Source organism: Eubalaena glacialis, chromosome 1, assembly GCF_028564815.1.
Source record: "Eubalaena glacialis isolate mEubGla1 chromosome 1, mEubGla1.1.hap2.+ XY, whole genome shotgun sequence".
NCBI classification, from domain to species: Eukaryota; Metazoa; Chordata; class Mammalia; order Artiodactyla; family Balaenidae; genus Eubalaena; species Eubalaena glacialis.
Window position 1 is genome coordinate 240,764,533 of NC_083716.1, and position 22,730 is coordinate 240,787,262.

Here is a 22,730-nt window from a genome sequence, read left to right on the forward strand (position 1 = left end):
TGTTCCCGTAAACCTCCAACAAGACAAGTGGTATTCTCTGTCCTGCAAATTTTTCTCTTTATATGAATGAAAAGTGTTGTACCCTTAAAGGTCAGAGCCTTGAGAATGGGCTTCCTTGTATATTTCAGGTTATAGGCAACATTCTTTTAGTGATTAACTTGTAGCAAAAGCAATAAGATACAAAAGTTAAAGAAACAGACCCAATATGGAGTCAGATTTGTCCTTCCCTGTTACTCAGTCTGGAGAGATGACGTGAGCTAGACCCCAGCCCCATACCGGCAGTCCTGCACCGCCAACAAGGGGCCGCAGTGGCCACCGCTGGGCGCACACAGGCAGGCTGGCGGAGTGGGGTCAGGCACCGGCTGGTGTCGGGGCCTCATCAGGAGATGAGACAGACCAGGTCCTCCTGCTACGGCCCGGCTTCTGCTGCATGCTCGGCCCTCCTGCCCATTTGGGGTGGTCACAGCCCCCGCTGGGGGGCTGGGGGGACACGACTGAGCCTGAAGCCCCGAATCGCGGCTCGAATGGCCTCTGTGGACGCAGGAGGTTTGTGCCTCCAAACCCGGGTGAACTTTCTGACCGTGAGGACAAGACTGCTTAGCTTGCTGAGATGTTCCGGGTAATGAGTAAAGTGTGTAAAGGAATTTTGGGAAAGCACATGCTTTACACACCTTCACATCAGGCATTATCCTGAGGCTGAGCTTTTGCACACATTTCGATCAAAGGTGAATGAAACTGTGTTTAAATTTGCACGCGTCCCTGCAGCCCAGTGGCTTCTCTCTGTGTCTTGTTGTAAGTTAGTAGCACCACTGTCGCTTTTAATATGTGTACATTTTACAGATACAAAGAAAAATGTGCACAAAACATCCACTTATCTTGGATTTTATTGGGTGCTTGCATCACGCTAGAGACGCAAAACCGCAAAGTGGTTCTGCTGGCGCGGGGGCCACGGCGGGGCCGTCGGGGGAAGCAGGTCGGGCCTCAGGCTGCGGGCTGGTCGGGGGTGCTGGGCGGGGCGGGCCTGGGGGCGCCTCCTGGCTGCTCAGCATCATCTGATCCCTCCTCTCCAGCTTCCGAGTCCACTCGCTGCGGAGCCTGGGGCGGGCGACCGTTTGTGCTCAGGGAGGACTGGGGTCAGCTGGGCCCGTCTGTTGGCACCTTGACCGTGTGCGAGCTAAGCTGCCCCCTCCCTGCCAGCTGGTGCCCGCGCTTCAGGCCTCGCCTGCCACGGAGGGTCTCACTTGGGCTCCTCCCGGAAGGAAAAGTGGGGATCCAGCTGCGTCCTGAACTCGCACCTGGGGATGCGCCCGTCTCTGCAGGCACCTGTGGTCCCAAGGTCTGGATGCGCCCTCACGCCGGCCCCTTGGGCGGAAGCTTCCTGGGAAGGTGGCCTGCTGCGGTGACCACAGCACAACACACGGGGTGCCCCCGGGCGGGAACAGCCTGGCCAAGGGGTCAGGCTCCCCCAGGCCCCACACCTGCCTGTGGGCCACGTGTGAGCATGTGTTTGGTTTGGAGGGAGGCAGGTTGGGGGGCGCCTGGCCGGACTGACCTCCAGGGCTGGCGGGCAGACTGGTAACGAGCGTCCCCGCAGACGCCTGTCCCAGTGCCCAGGGACCTAGGTGAGGAGGGCGCCTCCCAGCAGCCGGTAGAGAGGCTGGGACAGCCGGGCCCCGCGCCTCGGCCACGCTCCTGCCCTTTTCCAGGTTGTGGGTGGCCCTGGGGACATGGCCCAGAGCTGCTGCCGGCCAGGAGTAAGGTGTGGGCTGGCAGGGGTCCGAGGCCCCATAACAGCCACTTCTCTCCAGAGAGGCGAAGATGTCACCCCCTTCCCCAGTCCGGCCCCTAGCAGCCCAGGACCTCTGTGACTAACTGGGCCCGTGCTGACCCGTGGCCCACTCTTGGAACCTGCCCCCATGGGCCAAAGACCCAGAACATCCCAGGGCCTGATGACACATGAAAGACAGGGACAAGGCCACGGAGACCCAGGAGGGAGCCTGGGGTAGGGAGGAGCCATTCGTGTGAGGGTTCTGTGCCAGGACCCCTGCCGCAGGAGGCCAGGTGGGTGCAGTGACCAGCTCTGGGGGCTGCACCGTGAGGAGAGGAGACGTCACGGCTCCCACACCTGTGCCGACCGGCCAGAAACCTTGGATGACGGGTGGGGGGCGGCCAGCATGGCCGGCAGCCAGACCTCTGAGTGCTCACAAGGTCAGTGCAGGCCTGGTCCCGCCGCGGCCCCCAAGAATCCTCCTTTCCAGCCCAGCTCCCAGGGCGGCAGCTGCTGGTACTATCTGGGGACTAAGGCTGCACCCACTTTGGAAGTTTCTGGCCATTCGGATCCTTGTCTAGGTGCAAACTCTGTGCTAATACGCCCTCTTAGCTGTCCACGAGCGGTTACTCCTGGGCCTGCTCAGGGTCGCCTGAGCTCAGGGAGACGCCCTCAGCACTCACAGGCCCCTGGAGTCCACCCAGTAAAGAAAGGGGTGGCTTTGAATCTGCAAGCCAAGCAAATGTGTGGGAAGGAGTAGGAGGGACACGTTGTTTTATCCTGAACTCAGTGGGAACAACTGTCAGAAAACAGACAAAGCCAGACTAACCCTGGGCGACAACTTCCTACAAGACCCTCAGGAGAGTGGGGATGAACGGATGGGGTAATGGAGAGGTGGGGTGAGGAGGGATAAGGTGATGGAGGGATGGGGAGATGGAGGGATGGGGTGATGGAGGGATGGGGGAGGGAGGGATGGGGTGAAGGAGGGATGGGGAGGGAGGGATGGGGTGATGGAGGGATGGGGAGGAGGGAGGGATGGGGTGATGGAGGGATGGGGGAGGGAGGGATGGGGTGAAGAAGGGATGGGGTGATGGAAGGATGGGGGAGGGAGGGATGGGGGAGGGAGGGATGGGGTGATGGAGGGATGGGGGAGGGAGGGATGGGGTGATGGAGGGATGGGGTGATGGAGGGATGGGGGAGGGAGGGATGGGGTGATGGAGGGATGGGGGAGGGAGGGATGGGGAGATGGAGGGATGGGGGGATGTAGGGATGGGGTGATGGAGGGATGGGGGAGGGAGGGATGGGGGAGGGAGGGATGGGGTGATGGAGGGATGGGGTGATGGAGGGATGGGAGAGGGAGGGATGGGGTGTCCTCTCTCCCACTAGTGATTCAATGATGTGACTCTGAAGCTGAGTTAATGTGGCTGGTGTTCAGGGCTTCGTACCCGTTTCTCCTGTGACACTGATCCGGGGGGAGGAAGCGGGAGGTGGTGGTGGGCTCTGTGGACGCCCGCGTCCTGAGGGCTGAGCAGCCCTGGTGCAGGTGCGTCTGTGCCCCCAGGTCGCTGGCTCTGCGCTCACCTGTCCAGGGCACTCCTGCGCATCCTCATGTCCTCGTTCTGCAGCTGTTTAGTGTGAAGCTCGATTTTTTTCTCCCAAAACATTTTTATCATCCCAGCATCATAGGATACCCTTCCTGGATTCTTGAAGGTGTAGCTTTTACTCATTTTCTGGGTAAAGGAGAATTACAGGACCTCAGTCACTTTGTGCTGTGTTGGCGCGAGAGCACATGAAACCAGCTTGTTAACAATAAAGAAGTTGGCTCGGCCCCAGACATTTTCCGGGCACCCTGTACACCTTTTTGGGGTGTTGGACTGTCAGCCCCTCATGGCCTGTCTAAGACAAGTGGCCCTGCCACCTTCTGGAACGGTTTCCTGTATTAGAGGAAGTAGCAGCTGATGGCAAATCCCATTTTGGGTCTTTGGATGTTTCACGTGGGTGATCTTGGGTGAGGACGGCCGGCAGTTCATATGGCTCCACATGGCAGGTGTCCCTTCCTGAGCCCCCCGAGCTGTCGCTGAACCGTGTCCTCCAAGTCCTAGGTGGGGGTCCCAACCCCCAGGACTGCAGAACGTGATTGAGGTAATTAAGGCTAGAAAAGGTCACTAGGGTGGCCCTGACCCAGTAGAGCTGGGGTCCTTATAGGAAGAGGAGGTCAGGGCACAGACACGCACAGAGGGGCACCCCGTGAAGACCCGGGGAGAAGGCGGCCGTCCACACGGCAAGGAGCGAGGCCTCAGGGGACCCCGCTGCCCACGCCTGGCTCTTGGAGTCCAGCCTCCAGGATGGAGACGTTCAATGTCTGTTGTTTCAGCCTGTGGTACCTTCCAGCACCTCAGTGCATAACCAGGTTTCCAGCTTCTGTAAGCTCAGGGCCCTAGTGTCTACCCTGCACACACGACCCCGACACGCCTTCTTCTGGACGTCCCAGTGCTGTGCCTGGGCTTCCTGCCTCCTGGGTGCCTTTTCAAACATACCCCAACCAATCCAGAGGCTCCCTCTATGGCTGCCACAGTCCGGGCCACAATCCACTTGCCCTCATCACCCAGGACCAGGTACCAGAAAGCCAGGGACAGCCCTGCACCCCGGGCCACTGGAATCACTCAGCTTGCCCTGCCTCACCTGGGCCTTCCCACGGAAATCACAGCCCCCTCTCTCCCTGCCCCCCAGCCGACCCTGCCGCTCCCCGGGAGGCCCTGCAGGGTGGGGCGTGCCCCCTCCTCTGGGGACCATGAGTGACAAACTGTTCAACGGCAGTCACAGCCTGATCTGCTGGCCTGGCTGCACCCCACGTGTTCTATTAAGACCCCGTGTTTCAGAACACACAGGTGGACACTGGTTCAGGAGAAGCCCGGTGGGAGATTCCAGGACCCCAGTGGACCCCTGAAACCAGCCGAGATCATTGGAAAGGCACCTCGGCTTAATTAGAAATCGAGATCAAGGTAAGTTTCTGGGGACAGAATGAGCTTTTGTTTTTCATCTAGAGTTGGCTGCTGTTAAAACCTCAGGCGGGAATAAAGACACAGACCTACTAGAGAATGGACTTGAGGGTATGGGGAGGGGGAGGGGTAAGATGTGACAGGGTGAGAGAGTGGCATGGACATATATACACTACCAGATGTAAAACCGATAGCTAGTGGGAAGCAGCCGCATAGCACAGGGAGATCAGCTCGGTGCTTTGTGACCACCTAGAGGGGTGGGATAGGGAGGGTGGGAGGGAGGGAGATGCAAGAGGGAAGAGATATGGGAACATATGTATATGTATAACCGATTCACTTTGTTATAAAGCAGAAACTAACACACCAGTGTAAAGCAATTATACTCCAATAAAGATGTTTAAAAAAAAAACACAAAAAACCTCAGGCCGTGCGCTGAAGGGCCAACCAGGCTGCTCCCTGCTGGCAGAGGTGGAGCGGGGTGGGGTGGGGGGAGCAACGGGGGGGTAGCGGGGGGAGAGCGGGGGGGGGCGGCGGGGGGACGTCGGGGGGCGCAGCGGGGGGGCAGCGGGGGGCAGCGGAGGGTAGCGGGGGGGGGCAGAGCGGGGGGGGGCCCAGCCCTCAGCCCCCACAGCGCCGGCTCCCCTGTGCTCCACCTCCACGAGGCTAGTCCACGGCTTCTAGCGAAGAAGGGGCCCAGCGCCAGCCTGTCAACACACGCTGCATGTGTGTGCATGTGTGCACGCGTGCCTGTGTGCGTGGGCGTGAGCACTGGGGAGCAACTTCTGTGCTCTGGACACTGGTTGACCCTCAGGACAGAGGGCTGGCCATAGGGACAGCTGCTCACATCTGTGGCAGAGCTGGACCCAGGCGCAGTGTGGGAGAAGGAGATGGTGCTGGTGCAGGAACCCGGGGGAAGAGAGGAAGAATGATGAGCTGCCCGCTTCGCAGTCTAAAAGCTTCTCGGGGAGGCCAGCCCTCCACGCTCAGGCGCAGGATGCTTACAAAAACTAAAGAAGAAACCGGAGCCTGGAGGCCGGCAGCAGATCCCTTAAAACAAGTTTAAATCTCCGAGGCTGCTGGCCTGTCGGGTCGGGGTTTACGCGGCTGCGTGACTAACCCCAAAGCGCCACGCCTGCACCTGCTGCGGATCCTGAAGGAGAGACAAAAAAGACACTTGCAGGCGTCAAGGGCGGAGGGTGAAGCGGGCAGGGAGGGTCTGGGCAGGAGGGCGGGGGAGGCGGGGAAACGGCTGGGAGGGCTGTCCTGTCCAAGCTGCGGGGCGAGCCGCCCCCCTCCTGGTCACTGCCCTCCACGCCAGGAGCCCGTGGGATGGAACAGCCTGCCCTGCACCCATCTTTCAGGGCCATCGTTTATTTTGGTCCTCACCCTGGCACGTGGGGCTGGGCTGTCATCACCATGTTCTCGCCAAGCAGGTGCGGACGGGCTGGATCTGGGAGCAAGTGCAGCCCAGCCGGGGACAGGGTCTACTGTGACAGTGAAATTGCAGAACGCCATGGGCGCGAGGGGAGACCTCTCTTGACTCTGTGTGACTCTGCGTGGCCGTCTGTCCCTCATCCTGGAATGTAGCCCCTCCCCAGCCTCCAGGGATGAGCCCTACTCCGCTGTCATGTCCACACTCCGAGGACCCCAGCCTCTCCTGACCATCAGGCAGGGCCCCTCCTCTGGGTCCCTTGGGCCTCGGTGTGTCTCCAGGTGACCGCAGGCCCCCTGTGGCACCAGGATACACACGTATATTTGCAGAGCAAATAAAGGAATGAGTGAACTCCATGAAAGGAGGCTGTTAACAACTCCAAAATTAGCAGTGATGGGGAAGGAGCCAAGATGGTGGAGAAGACCCTGAACTCACCTCCTGCGAGCACATCCAAATTCTAACTACTCACAGGGCAGCTGTCAGTGAGAGTGACCAGAAGGCTGACAGGATCTTCCACAACTGAGGATATATGGAAGGAACCACCACCAGACAGGAGGGGTGGAGACACAGTATAGTCAAGACCCCCACCCTTGGGTCTGCAACCCACAAATGGGAGGGATTTCACAAGCATAGAGGTTCTCCCCAAGGAGCAAGGAGTCTGAGCCCCACATTTAGCTCCCCAGCTTGGGGGTCTTGCACCAGGAAGATGAACCCCCAGAATGTCTGGCTTTGAAGGCCAGTGGGGCTTACTTTCAAGAGAGCCAGAGGGCTGTGGGTAATAGGCTCTGCTCTTAAAGGCAAAATCTCACACACTCCAAGAGCCAGGGCAGAGGCAGTAATTTGAAGGAGCCTGGGTCAGACCCCTTGCTGATCTTGGAGAGCCTCCTGCCCCCCCAGGGGACACAGATGTTGACACCCCCTGGGGACACAGATGCTGCAGCAGCCAGGTTTGGAGGCTTGTTCTACCACCTGGACACAGATGCTGGCAAGGACCATTTCGGTGTCCTCTCTCTAGCCTATTAGTGCCAGGGGCTTACCCAACATGAGCCAGTCAGCACCAGTCCTGGGACTGCCCCCCTTCTCCCCAGCTGAGCAGCCAGTTGCACAGGGACCCAGCCCTGACCACCAGCAAGTCCAGGATCCAGCCCCACCCACCAGTGCGCCAGCATCAGCACTGGGGATTCCCCCAAGCCCCATACTCAGCTGTTGTAGGACCCATCTCCAAGTGCCCCCAGGTTGCAGTCAGCCATGTGGGGACCTGGCCCTGGCCACCAGTGGGCTGGCAGTGGTCCCACGCCCCACCTGGGCCACACAGCTAGCTGCTCAGGAAGGCTACCCTGCCCTTCACTGGGCCCACAGTAGTCGGTGCCACCACAACAGAAGGGTTCACGCAGCCCACGTGGAGGTCACCCCTAGAGCACAGAGCTCTGGTGCCAGAGGGAAGTGCACTGCTGGGCCCCACAGAACATCTCCTACATAAGGCCACTCATCCAAGACTGGGAAACGTAACCAAATATCCTAACACATAGAAATAAACACAGGGAATTAGGCAAAATGAGGAGACAGAGGACTTCAGGAAAAGAACTAAACAAAAGGTAATGATCATAAAGATGTTCATGGAACTCAGAAGAAGAATGAACACAGTGAGAATTCCAACAAAGAGTTAGATAATATGAAGAAGAACCAAACAGAGCTGAAGAATAGAATTGCTGGGGAAAAAAAAACAACACTAGAAGGAATCAGCTGTTGATTAGATCATACAGAGGACTGGATCTGTGGTCTGGAAGACAGAGTAGTGGAAATCATCTGAAATGAAGAGATGAAGATAGTTTAAGAGACTTCTGTGACAACATCAAGCATACTAACATTCGCATTATAGGGGTCCCGGGATGAGAAAAGTGGGAACAAGGAGCAGATAACTTACTTGAAGAAATAATTGCTGAAAACTTCCCTAAGCTGGGCAAGAAAAAAGACATCCAGGTCCAGGAAGCATAGAGAGTCCTAAACGAGAACAACCTAAAGAGGTTCACATCGAGACATATTACAAGTAAAACGGCAAAACTAAAGATAAAGAGAGAATCTTAAAAGCAGCAAGAGAAAAGCGACTAGTTACCTACAAGGGAACCCCCATAAGACCATCAGCTGACTTTTCAGCAGAAACTTTGCAGGCCAGAAAGGAGTGGCAGTGTATATACTAAGTGATGAAAGGGAAAAAAACCTATAACCAAGGGTTAGCTATCTTTCAGATTTGAAGGGGAGAAAAAGAGTTTTACAGACAAACAAAAGGTAAAAGAGTTCAGCACCACTAAATCAGCCTTACAAGAAATGTTAAAGGGACTTCTCTAAGCAGAAAAGTCCACAACTAGAACTTATAAAAATTATAAAAGAAAAAAAAATCTCACTGGTAAAGGCAAACATACAGTAAAAGTAGCAGATCAGCAACTTATAAAGCTGGTAGGAAGGTTTAACGACAAAATCATTAAAATCATCTACATCCACAGTAAGTAGTTAAGGTGTAAAATATAACATCAACTAAACTAAACGTGTGTGTGGGATAAAAATGTAGGGTTGTTAAAATGCATTTGAGCTTAAGAGGTCATCAAATTAAATAATCACATATTTATATAGGTTGTTATATATGAACCCCATGATAGCCACAAACTAAAAACCTGTAACAGATACACACACACACAAAAGAAAGGAATCCAAACATAACACTAAATTGTTATCAAATCACAGGGAAGGGAGCAAAAGAAGAAGAAAGAAACAAAAAAGAACTACAAAACTATCAGAAAACAACTAATATAATGGCAATAAGCACATATCTATCAATAATTACTTTATATGTCAATGAACTAAATGCTCCATAAGACATAGAGTGGCTGAGTGGATGAAAAAATAAGACCCATATATGCTGCCTACCAAAGACTCACTTCTCATCTAAAGACACACACAGACTAAAAGTGAGGGGATGGAAAAAGGTATTCCATGCAAATGGAAATGAAAAGAAATCTGGGGTAGCAATACTTATATCAGACAAAATAGACTTTAAAACAAAAATTGTAACAAGAGACAAAGAAGTATATTACATAATGATGAAGGGGTCAATCTAATAAGAAGTTATAACAATTGTAAATATGTATGTATGCACCCATCACAGGAGCACCTAAATACATAAAGTAATATTAAACATAAAGGGAGAAATTGATAGTAACACAATAGTAGTAGAGGACTTTAACTAGCAACTTATATCAAAAGGATGGATCATCTAGACAGAAAGTCAGTAAGAAAACACTGGCCTTAAATGATGCATTAAACCAGGTAGACTTAATAGACACATGTATATGTATATATTTTATCCAAAAGCAGCAGAATACACATTCCTTTCAAGTGCGCATGAAACATTCTCCAGGCCACAAAAGAAGTGTCAACAATTTTAAGAAGATTGAAATCATATCAAGCATCTTTTCTGACCACAACATTATGAGACTAGAAATCAATTACAAAAAAGTACTGCAAAGACCACAAACACGTGGAGTCTAAAAAACATGCTACTGAACAACCACTGAGTCACCGAAGAAATCAAAGAGGAAATTTAAAAAAATACCTGGAGACAAATGAAAATGGAAACACAGCCATCCAAAATTGATGTGATGAAGCAAAAGCAGCTCTAAGAAGGAAGTTTATAGTGATACAAGTATACCTCAGGAAACAAGAACAATCTCAAATAAACAACCTAACCTTACCTCTAAAGGAACTAGACAGAAGAACAAGCAAAACCCAAAATTATTAGAAGGAAAGCAATCATAAAGATCAGAGTGGAAATAAATGAAAAGAGGCCCCCCTCAACTTAAAGAAAGAAACAATAGAAAAAAATCAATGAAACTAAGAGCTGGTTTTATGAAAAGATAAACAAAATTGATAAAACTTTACCCAGATTCATCAAGAAAAAAGAGAGAGGACCCAAATAAATAAAATCAGAAATGAAAGGACCCAAATAAATAAAATCAGAAACCAGAAAAAATCAAAAACAAAATTGATAAAATTTTACCCAGACTCATCAAGAAAAAAGAGAGAGGACCCAAATAAATAAAATCAGAAATAAAGTCAGAAATAACTGACACCACAGAGATACACGTGATCATAAGAGATCACTATGAATAGTTATGCACCAATAAAATGGACAACCTAGAAGGAATGGGTAACTTCCTAGTATCGTACAATCTCCCAAGACTGACTCAGGAAGGATTGGAAAGTATGAAAAGACTGATTGTAAGCAACGCAGTTGAATCAATAGTTAAAGCAACAACAACAACAACACACACACACACTTCCAACAAACACAAGTCCAGGACCAGACGGCTTCACAGGTAAATTCTAGAAAACATTTAAAGAAGAGTTAATGCCTACACTTCTTAAACTATTCCAAAAAATTAAAGAGTCAGGAGTGCATCTTAATTCATTCTCTGAGGCCAGCATCACCCTGATACTAAAAAGAAAAGACACCACAAAAAAGAAAATAACCCCAATATCCCCTCCAAGGCCAATATCCCATTCGCGGACGGTGAGGACCCCGACGGTGAACACCGTGTGTCTGCACGGCCAGCCTGCTCCACCCGCTTGGGGCCTCTCTCTCCAGATCACAGCCTGGCCTCAGTGGCTTCCCCTTTGGATGCCGGATGGTGCCGTGTGCTTGCTCACTGCGACCCGCCTCACGAGCTCCAGCCCCATGAGCTCGGACCCGGGCTCTCACGGGCTTCTGCACGTTCACCTTTGGGGGAAGCAGAGCCCCCACCTGCCTGACAGCAGGGCCATCTTATCGGCCTGGTCGCTTTTTCTCTTGCTTGGGACTCTCTTCCAGAAGCATCCAGGGCACCCAGGACAGCACCAGAAGCACCTATAGCATCTGGGGCTGTGGTACATGGAAGGAAGGAAGGAAGGAGGGAGGGAGGAAGGCAGGAAGGAAGGAAGGAAGGAGGGAAGGAGCAAAGGAGAGAAGGAAGGAAGGAAGGAAGGAGGGAAGGAGGGAAGGAGGGAAGGAGGGAGGGAGGAAGGCAGGAAGGAAGGAAGGAAGGAGGGAAGGAGCAAAGGAGAGAAGGAAGGCAGGAAGGAAGGAGGGAAGGAGGGAAGGAAGGAAGGAGGGAAGGAAGGAAGGAGGGAAGGAGGGAAGGAAGGAAGGAGGGAAGGAGGGAAGGAAGGAAGGAGGGAAGGAGGGAAGGAAGGAAGGAGGGAAGGAAAGAGGGAAGGAGGGAAGAAGGGAGGGAGGAAGGCAGGAAGGAAGGAGGGAAGGAAGGAAGGAGGGAAGGAGGGAAGGAAGGAAGGCAGGAAGGAAGGAGGGAAGGAAGGAGGGAAGGAGGGAAGGAAAGAGGGAAGGAGGGAAGGAAGGAGGGAGGAAGGCAGGAAGGAAGGAGGGAAGGAAGGAGGGAAGGAGGGAAGGAAAGAGGGAAGGAGGGAAGGAAGGAGGGAGGAAGGCAGGAAGGAAGGAGGGAAGGAGGAAAGGAAGGAAGGAGGGAAGGAGGGAAGGAAGGAAGGAGGGAAGGAGGGAAGGAAGGAGGGAAGGAGGGAAGGAAAGAGGGAAGGAGGGAAGGAGGGAAGGAGGGAGGGAGGAAGGCAGGAAGGAAGGCAGGAAGGAAGGAGGGAAGGAAGGAAGGAGGGAAGGAGGGAAGGAGGGAAGGAGGGAAGGAAGGAGGGAAGGAGGGAAGGAGGGAAGAAGGGAAGGAAGGAAGGAAGGAAGGAGGGAAGGAGGGAAGGAAGGAGGGAGGGAAGGAGGGAAGGAAGGAGGGAAGGAAGGAGGCAGGAAGGAAGGCAGGAAGGAAGGAGGGAAGGAAGGATGGAGGGAAGGAAGGAGGGAGGGAGGAAGTGTTGTGGCCACAGGGACAGCTGGTGAAGGTGTTCACAGCTCCGTCCGGCGCTGGGTGGCAGCTGGTGCTCAGCCCCTCCTGCAGCCAGAGAGCAGCGGGGGCCCCGGGGACCCTCCTCCTGAGTGGGGCAGACACATCCCTGACCCCGACCCTGACCCTGTGACCTTCGAGGTGAAGGCAGCGAAGGGGGTTCCCTGCTCTGCCCGGCTGCTGGCCCGAGTCCAGAGGAGCGGGTTTTGGTGGAGGAGCCCCTCCCCGGGGCCTCTGGGTTCCCCGCCCCCCGCCGGCGGCACAGGGCAGGCTTGTGGGGGGCCCTGCGGGCACATGCTGCCCAGCCCCACCTGAGACGGTGCCAGGGCAGCGGGTGCTCAGCCGGGCCGCCCACCTCAGCCTCAGGGGACCAGCCCCACTGTGCTCCCCACGGCTTCTTAGAAGCAGGTGGAGAGCGGCGTCCGCCACACCTAATCAGGGTCTGGAGGAGGCTGTAGAACCTGGGAGAGCTCAGCTAAGACGTTACACTAACTTGTCATGTTGTCCCCTCATGAGAGGAAGCGGGAGGCCCAAGAGGAGGTCCCCTGGGCTTTGGAGACTGACCCAGTGCTGGCCCCAGGCCTCCAAGGGGTGGGGGCCCATAAGGAAGGCAGGGGGCCCTGGGGGAGGGCAGGGGGCCCTGGGAGAGGGCAGGGGTCCCTGGGGGAGTGGGCAGGTGTCCCTGGGGTGGGCAGGGGCCCCTGGGGGAGGGCAAGGGTCCCTGGGGTGGGCAGGGGTCCCTGGGGGGGGCAGGCATCCTTGGGAGGGGGCCAGGGTCCCTGGGGACCAGCTTGCGGGTTTGAATTTCCTGCCCCCTGCTCAGCCCTCAGGAGAACTCTGGTCTCAGTGGAGCCGGCCTCACCTCTGGAGCTGTGGCAGCTCCACCAGGGGTCCGTGGTGTCCTGTGTGGCCCGAGGAGCCTATGACCCCTGGGTTGCCCGGTAGACGTGGTCTCTGGGCCTGCAGAGCTGACGGCACTGACTCTGAGCCCTGGGTCCCCAGTGCTGCCCCTGGCGGTGCCCCCAGCGGCCTCGCCTGACCGCCCAGTGGCGGCTCTCCCTCCGTCTGGGATACACCTGGCCGCAGGGGCGAGTGTGTCGGGTAGCGCTAAAACCTTCAGATCGACTATTGGACAGAATACAGTAAAGTAAGGCTGACAGAAGCGCTCACTTTCAACCAATTCTTCTGCACTCACCCGACTCAGAAATCAGGACCCCAGCAGCCTCAGAACATCAGTCCCTCGAGTCCAGAGCCTCCACAGCGAAGGGAGACTGGTCTGACTGTAGCTCCCATTCCTGCCCTGGGGCAGGCTGGCCCGCCACCTGCCTGCCTGGTCCTGGGTCTCCGTGGAGGCCGGCTGGGCTCCAGGGCGAGGCTGGAGGAGGAGCGGGGCCCCGTCCTGAGTGTAAGGCCCTCGGGCTCTGACCGCAGGTGACCCCTGGTGCGCAGCCGCCCGAGCTCCGCGTTGCCCTGGGAACCTGGGCCGTGCGGTGGGGCTCAGGGAGCCGACAGGGCACTGGATTCCCCTCAGATCCCGGGACAGCTCCCCACGCCCCCGTGATGCACCTCCCTGGTGGGCGGGCTCAGGACGGGAAGGTTCTGGAACCTGGCTCAGGCAGACAAGAAGAGGGACCCGGAGCATCTTCAGGGATCTCCGTGTGATGTCATATGGGTGTTGCTGCCGCTGTGGCCTCCAGCTCAGGGACGCAGGAGCGAGGCCAGGGCTATGGAGGCCACTGGGGCCGGTTCTGAGGAGGCGGGAGGGCGATCGCTTTTCTGGGGGCCCCGTAGACCAGAGGACTTAGAAACGCGGCAGTTTATCCCCCAGGGGCCGAATCCTCGCTGGCGGTGCTGCCGGTGAACTAAAAGAGTGAAAACGTGGGCGACTGTGTGTGGGGCTGGGGTGCATCCACTCAAGGGTTTTGCCTCCGGGAGGGACCAGGGATCGACGCTGGACTCGTTCTGACCGAGGGAAAAGTTGACATTTTAAGGTGAGGTTGGCTGTTCTCCTTGCGGGGCTTCCCAGAGACACGGGGTATCAGAGCTTTTACTCTCGGGAAGACCAGCCCTGCAGTGCAGCCCTTCAAACCCTCACGGAGCAGAAACAACGGACAGACAGACAGACAGACAAGGGACACCAGAAAGCCAGCAGCGGACAGTGGAAACAGTCCAGCAGTCGGCCCCGGGGTGGGAGGAAGGGGGAGGGGGCCGGCAGCTCGGTCTCCATCCCGGGCTTTGTCACCAGAAGGCTGAATGGGAGAAGCTGCTAACAAAGTTAAATCCCCAGAAAACGCAAGTGTGCGGCCCTGGCTCCCACATCCCACAGACGGCCCACCCCCGGGGTCGCATCACCCAGGCTTACTCTGAGGTCTGTCCGGGCCGATCGCCGCAGCTCCTTTAGGCAGGTGTCCTCCCGTGTCCCCAGCGCGCCTGGACTGTGTCTGCCCCTGACTTTTATACGGGCTTGGTGACACAGTGCCTGGCATCCGGTCAGAGGCCGGAAAGACGAGCTGCCTTCAGTCTGGCGGCCCCTGGAGACACGATGGGCTCCCGCCGCAGGCCCTGGCAGGCACGCGTCCCTCGGCTCCCCGGCCAGAAACCGGAGGGCAACCCGGGGAGTCTTCCCTGCTCACTCGCTCCTGGCAAGATAGTGTTACCAAAATCACCGCCTTCTCTTCCGGATGGGCTGCTCCTGAGAAGCCTTGTAGGCTGAGGTTAAAAAAAAAACAGCTGGCATCAAACCCCCTTTATCTTAAGATGTATGAGAGGAAGGCCTCCAAACAATACATGATTATGTTCATAGTAAGGCAGCCATATTGTAAATAGCGTTCTTTTAAAATTTTTCTTTTATACTGGAGTACAGTTGATGTACAATGTTGTGTTAGTTTCAGGTGTACAGCAAAGTGATTCAGGTATACGTATACATATATCCACTCTTTTTCAGACTCTTTTCCCATGTAGGTTATTACAGAGTATTGAGTAGAGTTCCCTGTGCTATATAGTAGGTCCTTGTTGGTTATCTAGTTTATATATAGTTGTGTGTATCTGTTAATCCCAAACTCCTAATTTATCACTTCCCCCTTCCCCCTTTGGTAACCACAGGTCTGTTCTCTGTGTCTGTGAGTCTGTTTCTGTTTTGTAAATAAGTTCATTCGTATCATTTTTTAGATTCTACATATAAGTGATATTATATGATGTTTGTCTGACTTACTTCACTTAGTATGATCATCTCTAGGTCCATCCATGTTGCTGCAAACGGCATCATTTCATTCTTTTTGGATCCACCTCCTAGAGTAATGAAAATGAAACAAAAAATAAACAAATGGGACCAATTAAACTTAAAAGCTTTTGCACAGCAAAGGAAACCATAAACTAAATGAAAACACCATCCACAGAATGGTAGAAAATATTTGCAAATGATGCGACTCACAAGGGATTAGTCTCCAAAACATACAAACAGCTCATGTGGCTCAATACCAAAAAACCAAACAACCCAATCAAAAAATGGGCAGAGGACCTAAATAGAAATTTCTCCAAAGAGGACGTACACATGGTCCACAGGCACATGAAAAGATGTTCAGCATCACTAATTATTAGAGAAGTGCAGATCAAAACTACAGTGAGGGATCGCCTCACATTGGTCAGAATGGCCATCATCAAAAAGTCTACAAATATCAAATGCTGGAGAGGGTGTAGAGAAAATGGGAACCTTCCTACACTGTTGGTGGGAATGTAAACTGTGGAGAACAGTATGGAGGTTCCTTAAAAAACTAAAAATAGAGCTGCCATATGATCCAGCAATCCCACTCTTGGGCGTACATCTGGAGAAAAACATAATTCGAAAAGAAACATGCAACCCAATGTTCACAGCAGCACTATGTACGTAGCCAGGACATGGAAGCAACCTAGATGTCCGTCCGCAGAGGCGCGGATAAAGAAGATGTGGCACGTACATACAGTGGGCTATTACTCAGCTGCAAGTAACATTTTTCTTATTTCTTAGCTCATTGTGGGAATTTTATATTGAGTGTGGTCGTGTACATTGGCCCCAGGAGCCCTTCACCAGGGAAATAAGGTGCCTCCTGGGGTGGCCTTTGCAGGGCAGGAGGCAGGGAAGGGCGGGAGGGGGACCCCCAGGTGGACACTGCAGTGACTGGGAGGGAGGTGGGACAAGAGTTCCTGGGCCGGGGCCGGGTCCAGATTCGGGCTCAGCTCCTGGCTCCTGGGGGGAGGCGTGTGCCCCTCGCAGAGGAAAGGCCGGCAGGGAAGCCCTGAGGGTGGACGGCCAGGCCCCGGGCACAGTGGCTCACCTCGAAGCTTGGGCTGGATGCTCTTCGTAGGCCCCGGACAGCAGGGTGCCTTGAGACGGAAATGACGCAGGAGGCACGTCCAGAGGCATTTCGTCCTGGGGGGCCCACCTGGAGCACTTGCTAACCTCCGGCAGAGCCCGGCTGACTCTGGTGGGTAGTGCTGCTCTGAGCCCAGGGGAATCAGGGTCCAGCCCCTCTGGGCCCCTCCTCTGGGACCCCTGGGCAGCCAGGTCCCCTGATGCTCTGTCCACACTTTGTGCGCCTCAGCAAACGCATGCAACTCGCCAAAACGGGAAATGCAGCTGCTGTTTATTCTAAGTGCTTCCTCCCCAAGCCCCTCTCTCCTCCCCGCCGGGACTCGGATCACACAGGCGGGATCTTTGTTCTTGGCCCGCAGGTCAGTGGGCTTCTGCTCACTTCTTTTCCTTTTCTCTCTTCTTCAGGGTGGATAAATTCTGCTGATTTGTTCTGTAGTTCACTGGCTCTGTCTTCTATCATCTCCAATCTGCTGTTTTGCACAGTAAATTTTTTATTTTGAATACTGTATTTCTTGGCTCTAGAGTTTCTATTTGATTACGTTCTACAGTTTTTTTTTTTAATTACTGCTGACATTTCCTTTTTTTCATGCAATGTGAGCATATTCTTTCACGTTTTACCTGAGCACATGTTGAATGGCTCCCTTAAAGTCCGTGTCTGCTGTCTTCATCACCTGGGTCACCTGGGTCACCTGGGGCTGGAGGTCTGTTCAGATGATAGGCCACAGTTTTCCCTCTCTTTGTATGTCCAGTAATTTTGGATTGCATCCTGCACATCTCGGACAATGCGTTGTGGAGATCCTGCCTCCCCCCATGAGTGTCTGGATTTTTCTTTAATCAGGTCAATCAGGTAAACCCCAAGTTCTGTCTCCCTGCCATCTCTGACAGGTTTTCTCATGGCCACTTGGAGTCCCGCACATGTGTTGGGGTCAGTGGGAGATTTGGGGTGAGATCTCCCCTTTCTGGGATTCCCCCTTGGTCTCCAGCTGCTGTGGTCACCCAACCATCTCTGGGTCTTCACACCAGTGGACGTGGGTTTTCCTCCCGAGGTTTCGCCCACCTGAATGGGGCCAACTTCCCTCAGGCAAAAGGCCCTGATAAGGGAGACGCACGCACATGTTCCTCTCCGCGTACCGACTCCTCGGTCTGCTCAGCCGGCAGGTCTGCCCCGCCTGCCGGTGTGTTCTGCCGGCTAGCTGCTTGTCTGCCCAGAGGACGCAGGGGGCCGGCGGGGCTGACGTGCACAAGCTCAGCCGTGATGAGAAGTGGACCCTGGGAACCCCTCTTGAGATAAAGGGCCTGGCCCCAGCCTCACTGGGCTGACTCTGAGGGGGGCTGCCCCCCACGAAGGAGCACAGACCCCTCACTCAGGGCTCTTGTCAGAAGGTGTGGCTGATACTCTCCTGGCCGATTCTGACCAAGGACGAGTTCCTGGAACCCGGGGCTGGGGAGGGGTTTCTGGCCTCAGTTTCCCATCTGTGCAATGGGCACAAAGGGGTCTGAGTGAACATATGAGCGGCACATGAACAGGGCTCTGCATGCGGTGATGCTGGATCTTGTTGTTTTAATTGTTTTAATATGCTCATTAGTCGGGAAGATTGCATGAAGGGTGTGAGAATCCTCTGAAAAAGGGTTCTGGGGCGGGTGGCCCCTGTTTTTCTGTCTGACTCCACATTTTTCAAATGTATTTGGTAACAGGACCCTCCTCTATTTTTTTAGAAACCCTATCAACACCCTGAGGCATGTGCTTCGAAAACGTTATTGGGAGTAATCTGACTATTACCGTCATTCTAAATAGTCTGAATTTCATTCACGAATCAAATCAGACTGCCGTCTTCTCCAAACTGATCTGCCTTTATTTTCCTTTTGCCCTGATTTTTTTTTAACAAATTTATTTATTTTATTTATTTTATTTTTGGCTGTGTTGGGTCTTTGTTGCTGTGTGCGGGCTTTCTCTAGTTGCAGTGAGCGGGGGCTACTCTTCGTTGTGTTGCGCGGGCTTCTCATTGCGGTGGCTTCTCTTGTTGCAGAGCACGGGCTCTAGGCATGCAGGCTCAGTAGCTGTGGCTTGCGGGCTCTAGAGCGCAGGCTCAGTAGTTGTGGTGCACGGGCTTCGTTGCTCTGCAACATGTGGGATCTTCCCGGACCAGGGCTCGAACCCGTGTCTCCTGCATTGGCAGGAGGATTCTTAACCACTGAGCCACCAGGGAAGCCCTACTCTGATTTTTTCATCCATTAATTTTTCATCCTGATACATCATAAGTATTTCTATCAGCCCCCTTAAATGAAATTAATTGCTGTAGGTAAATAAATCAACTGTTTTCTAAGGGAAGAAATAGAAATACTGTTTATCCAGACTTGGGGGATATTAGGTAAAAATGTAAACTTCCACGAAGCCAGATGATGTCATGTTGTTCTCAAGGCAGATTCAGGGGCCGCCCTCGAAGCACAGAAATACTGACCCCTCCGCTGCCTCAGCGTCCTAAGCGCCCGTCTCCTCCGGCCGGCTCTCCCCAGGTGTGTGGGGCAGCTGGATGCCGACCTCGCTCTGCCACATCTGACGACCATGAGGCAGCACGTATTTCTTAAAGGACAAACCCCCAAACTCAAAAACACTAACTGCAGAGGAAAAGACTGAAAAGAGGAAGTATGTTTTTAAATTTTGTTTGACCACGCCGCTTGGCTTGTGGGATCTTAGTTCCCCCGACCACCCTGGTGCCCCCTGCAGTGGAAGCGCAGAGTCCTACCCACTGGACCGCCAGGGGAGTCCTAAAGAGGAACTGTATTAAAACTAAGATGAGACAATCATCCAAAGTAAAGACAAAGGAAACGAGAGGCAGGCACAGGACGGGAGAAGACCTTTGCAGCTTGTCAGCCTCAGAACAAAGGGTCTGTGCAAGTCAGCCAGAAATCACACACAGTGTATCCGTGCACAGGCGCGAGATCGTCCCAAACACGTCAGAACTGGCCGACGGAGACAGGGCGAAGCGCTGGCCTCAGGGAGAGCGATGCCAGGTAGGTAGGGCAGGTGTTGGTGAGGCTGCAGCAGCAGGCCCCGACCACTGCTGGTGGTCACAGGAGTTGGTGTCGGCACCTTGGCAAACAGCTGACGCATGACATGCTAAAACCTTACCCACCCATGCACAGCATACAACCCGGCAATCCCACTTGTAGGACGTGGTGGACGGAGGGCATGCCCACGCTCACCCCAGGTACCTGTCCAGAGCAGCCACAGCAGAGTTATATGTAACAGCCCCAAATGCCCAAATGCCCAGCAACAGCAGAATGGATAACTGAGTTATATTCAGACAACTGATTGCTCCCCAGTGATGAAAGTTAACGGACTGACACGCCACAAAACCACGCCTCTCACGAACGTGAAACGAAGGAAGCCAGGCACGAAAGAACAGACGCTCTTTATATAAGCCGCCGTTATGTAAAGTTCAACCACAGGTGGAGGGGCTTGCAGGCTCGGGGGTCTGTGCGTTTGGGGAGGGGGCGGGTGATTAGAGGGACGAGTGGGGCGTCTGGGGTGACCCGTGTACAGTTAGCACGGCCCTCAGCTCTGATGTTGCACAGAGCATCTCGCCTGGGATGCAGACACCACTCTGTACGTACATGACGCCTCCACCAACCTCTGGAAAAGCTCACTTTCTCTATATTAATTTGAACCATAGGACATTGCTGATTTCAGCCATTTTCTACCTACAAACAGGGCCATTTCAAAACAGACATCAACTCTCTTATTTGCCAGTTTCTGAGCCACATAAAAAGCTGTTTGCAGATGTTTAATTTAAGAGGAAAACTCATTAATCAGGAATTGATAAGTTGGCAAAAGATGCTGTAAACGCCAACCTCCCCACAATCTTGCCGGTATCAGAAACCATGATGATTTCTCAAGTAACAACAGTTTTCCTTCTAAAACTGGCATTTTCCTCTAACAGGTGTTGTTGTCTGCCTGTTCTGAATGGCACAGGCTATTATTCAGAGATTTTCTCCTTTGCTGGATTTTTGAAGTCTGCTGTTCAGCAGTCAATATCAGCCATGGGGGGAGCTCTCCGTGGAAGGGGGAATATTCTCCCCGTTAAGCAAGATTGCAAAGAGAGATGCAATACAAATAGACTCTGTTTTTCCTGACAGATACACATGGTACATTTAAAATCCGAGGCAAGAATAGTCTAATCCAGCGTGTGAGGTATCCCTAGACACCAGGAGTTGCTGGCAAGGTTAAAACCTGTTCACTTTGGGGCAGGTTCATCCCGTGTCTCTGAGGGTCACTCTGACTACCACGAGTTTGGGGCTAAGTCACCAGGAGCTGGCCTCACCTGTGGATATCACCTGTACACACAGATGCCGACCGCTGAGGGTGGAATGCACGGACCTCTTGCACAAAGGAAGCTGGAGTGTTTCAGGTGGTCCCTCAGTGTCCGGACCCTCGGCCCTGCGTCCGTGTACTGCACTAGAGGCAGAACCCATGGCACAGAACGTGGCAGGAGACCCATGGATGGAACCGGTTCCAGCTCCAAGCTTCCTCTTCTGTCTATATCGTCCCAAAACTTGAAGGGGAAAAATCCCGCCCCTCCTAAAAAAAGTGGAATTAAAACAAAAAAACAAAAGCCCACCTGCTATTAAATTCTCTGGGAATTGCTTTATTTCTCTTTGTTATCCCAAGCTAGACCCCAAATATTTCATTGCAAGATGAGCTCTTTTGAGCCTGCAAATGCTAATAAGACCTGTCTGCTCTTGGCCAGGATGAAAAGGAATTAGCCGTGGACCAGGAAGTTGGCCACATCCTAAAACACGGTCTGTCCTGAGACCACGTCTTCACCTGAGTTTCTAACAAGACTCAACACCAATCGCTAAGGCTGTGCTTCCTTCTGGGTCCTGACAGCCAGGTGGAAACGACCTTTCCTTTCCTCTCCGTGAGGAGGGGCTCAGCTGGCCCCCTCCTGCCCCCTCCTGCCTGGCTCTGCGCTCCTTCCCCCTCCCCTGCCCGGTGCGCTTGCTGGCCTCTGGCCCTTTGCACATACTGTCCCCCCTCCCCCAGCACCTTCCGCTCCCGCTTCCTGTCTGCCCGGCTGTCTTTGGGGCTTGGACGCCACCCCGGGGTTTTCCTGGCCCTGGAGAGGCCGAGCGTCGCCATCACCCCCCCTGCTCTGTCTTTCCTAGGTTCCCTGTCAGGATTCTGTGCTTTGCCCTGTGACTTGTCCTCCGTCCTTTCCTCTCCCGCACTGGGGAGGCGGCTGCACACGGTTTCTGTGCTGCTAGAGTCTCCGTCTGATTCTTTGTATGGATTCTGTCGATATCATCCATCTTTTCAGCTACTTTCTCCATGTTTTCTTCTATTTATTCAACATGTTAAATGTGGTTTAATTCCTGTCTGTTAGCTCTAATATCTGGGATACACATAGTACAGATCTGGGGAGTTTCTGTGTGTCTGAAAACTTCTTTAGTTAACCTTTACTTTTAAAAGGTATTTTCACCTGGGTATAGAATTCTGGTTTGGCCGGTTTTTACCTTTGTTACTTTGTTAGTGAACCAAACGAGAAGTCGATCTGTGAACTTCGTTCCCGCTTCCCCATTCTTTGGCCACTGAACAGAGCCTGTGCTCTGGTGGTCTCAGCTTTGGTTTTGTTATTTGCCTACTTGAACCCACATGGAAAAAGGAAACCTTCCCCGCTGAGGCAGAGTGCCTCGCCAGGCCAGGGCCTGAGCAGGGTCCATGTGACTTCACTTGGTAACAGTCTGTAAGGGGACGGTGGTCTCTGCCCGGGGGTGGGGGGAGGGAACACCTAGAGGCACAGCACTGGCTCCGTGGACGGCACGGCCCCTCGTGGGCCTGGACCGTGTGCTCTCGTCCCCCCACGCCTGACACCCCCTGACAGTCATGACGCGGTGACACTGGCTGCTGGGCGTCCAGTCAGTAGGGACCAGAGGCTACACCTGGTGCCAGATGAGACGTGCCTTTTCACGGGCAGGGGACATGGGAGATATTAGGACTTTGTGTGTAGAAAACAAACCAAGCGGCTAGAAGGTGATCTGAGCTGTGGACGTGAAACCCACATGCGAGGTGAGGGCTCCCACTGGACACTGTCTTGGGAGCTTCCGCACAGGGGATGACCTCACCAGTGCTTCCCGCCCGACCCCTCCAGGCCTCCCTGGCGGGCACAGCTGGACCTGCGCTCCTCAGGCTCCCCGACCCGGAACCTGAAGGTCTGATGCTGGCAGGGCCTGGGGACGCGAGTGGTCACCCCACCAACGCTGCTCGGCTTCTCCTCCCCAGTGACCAGGGGAG

At 53.8% G+C, this 22,730-nt stretch overlaps 1 protein-coding gene across 1 annotated transcript; it reads right to left on the minus strand.

Annotated features, from left to right (window-relative positions):
• Positions 1–981: 981 nt before the first annotated feature.
• FAM240C (family with sequence similarity 240 member C) lies at positions 982–3,495 on the minus strand. Its single transcript, XM_061206617.1, is given in 3 exon segments — positions 982–1,016; positions 1,019–1,095; positions 3,350–3,495. Coding segments are annotated over 3 exon segments (258 nt in total).
• Positions 3,496–22,730: the final 19,235 nt, after the last annotated feature.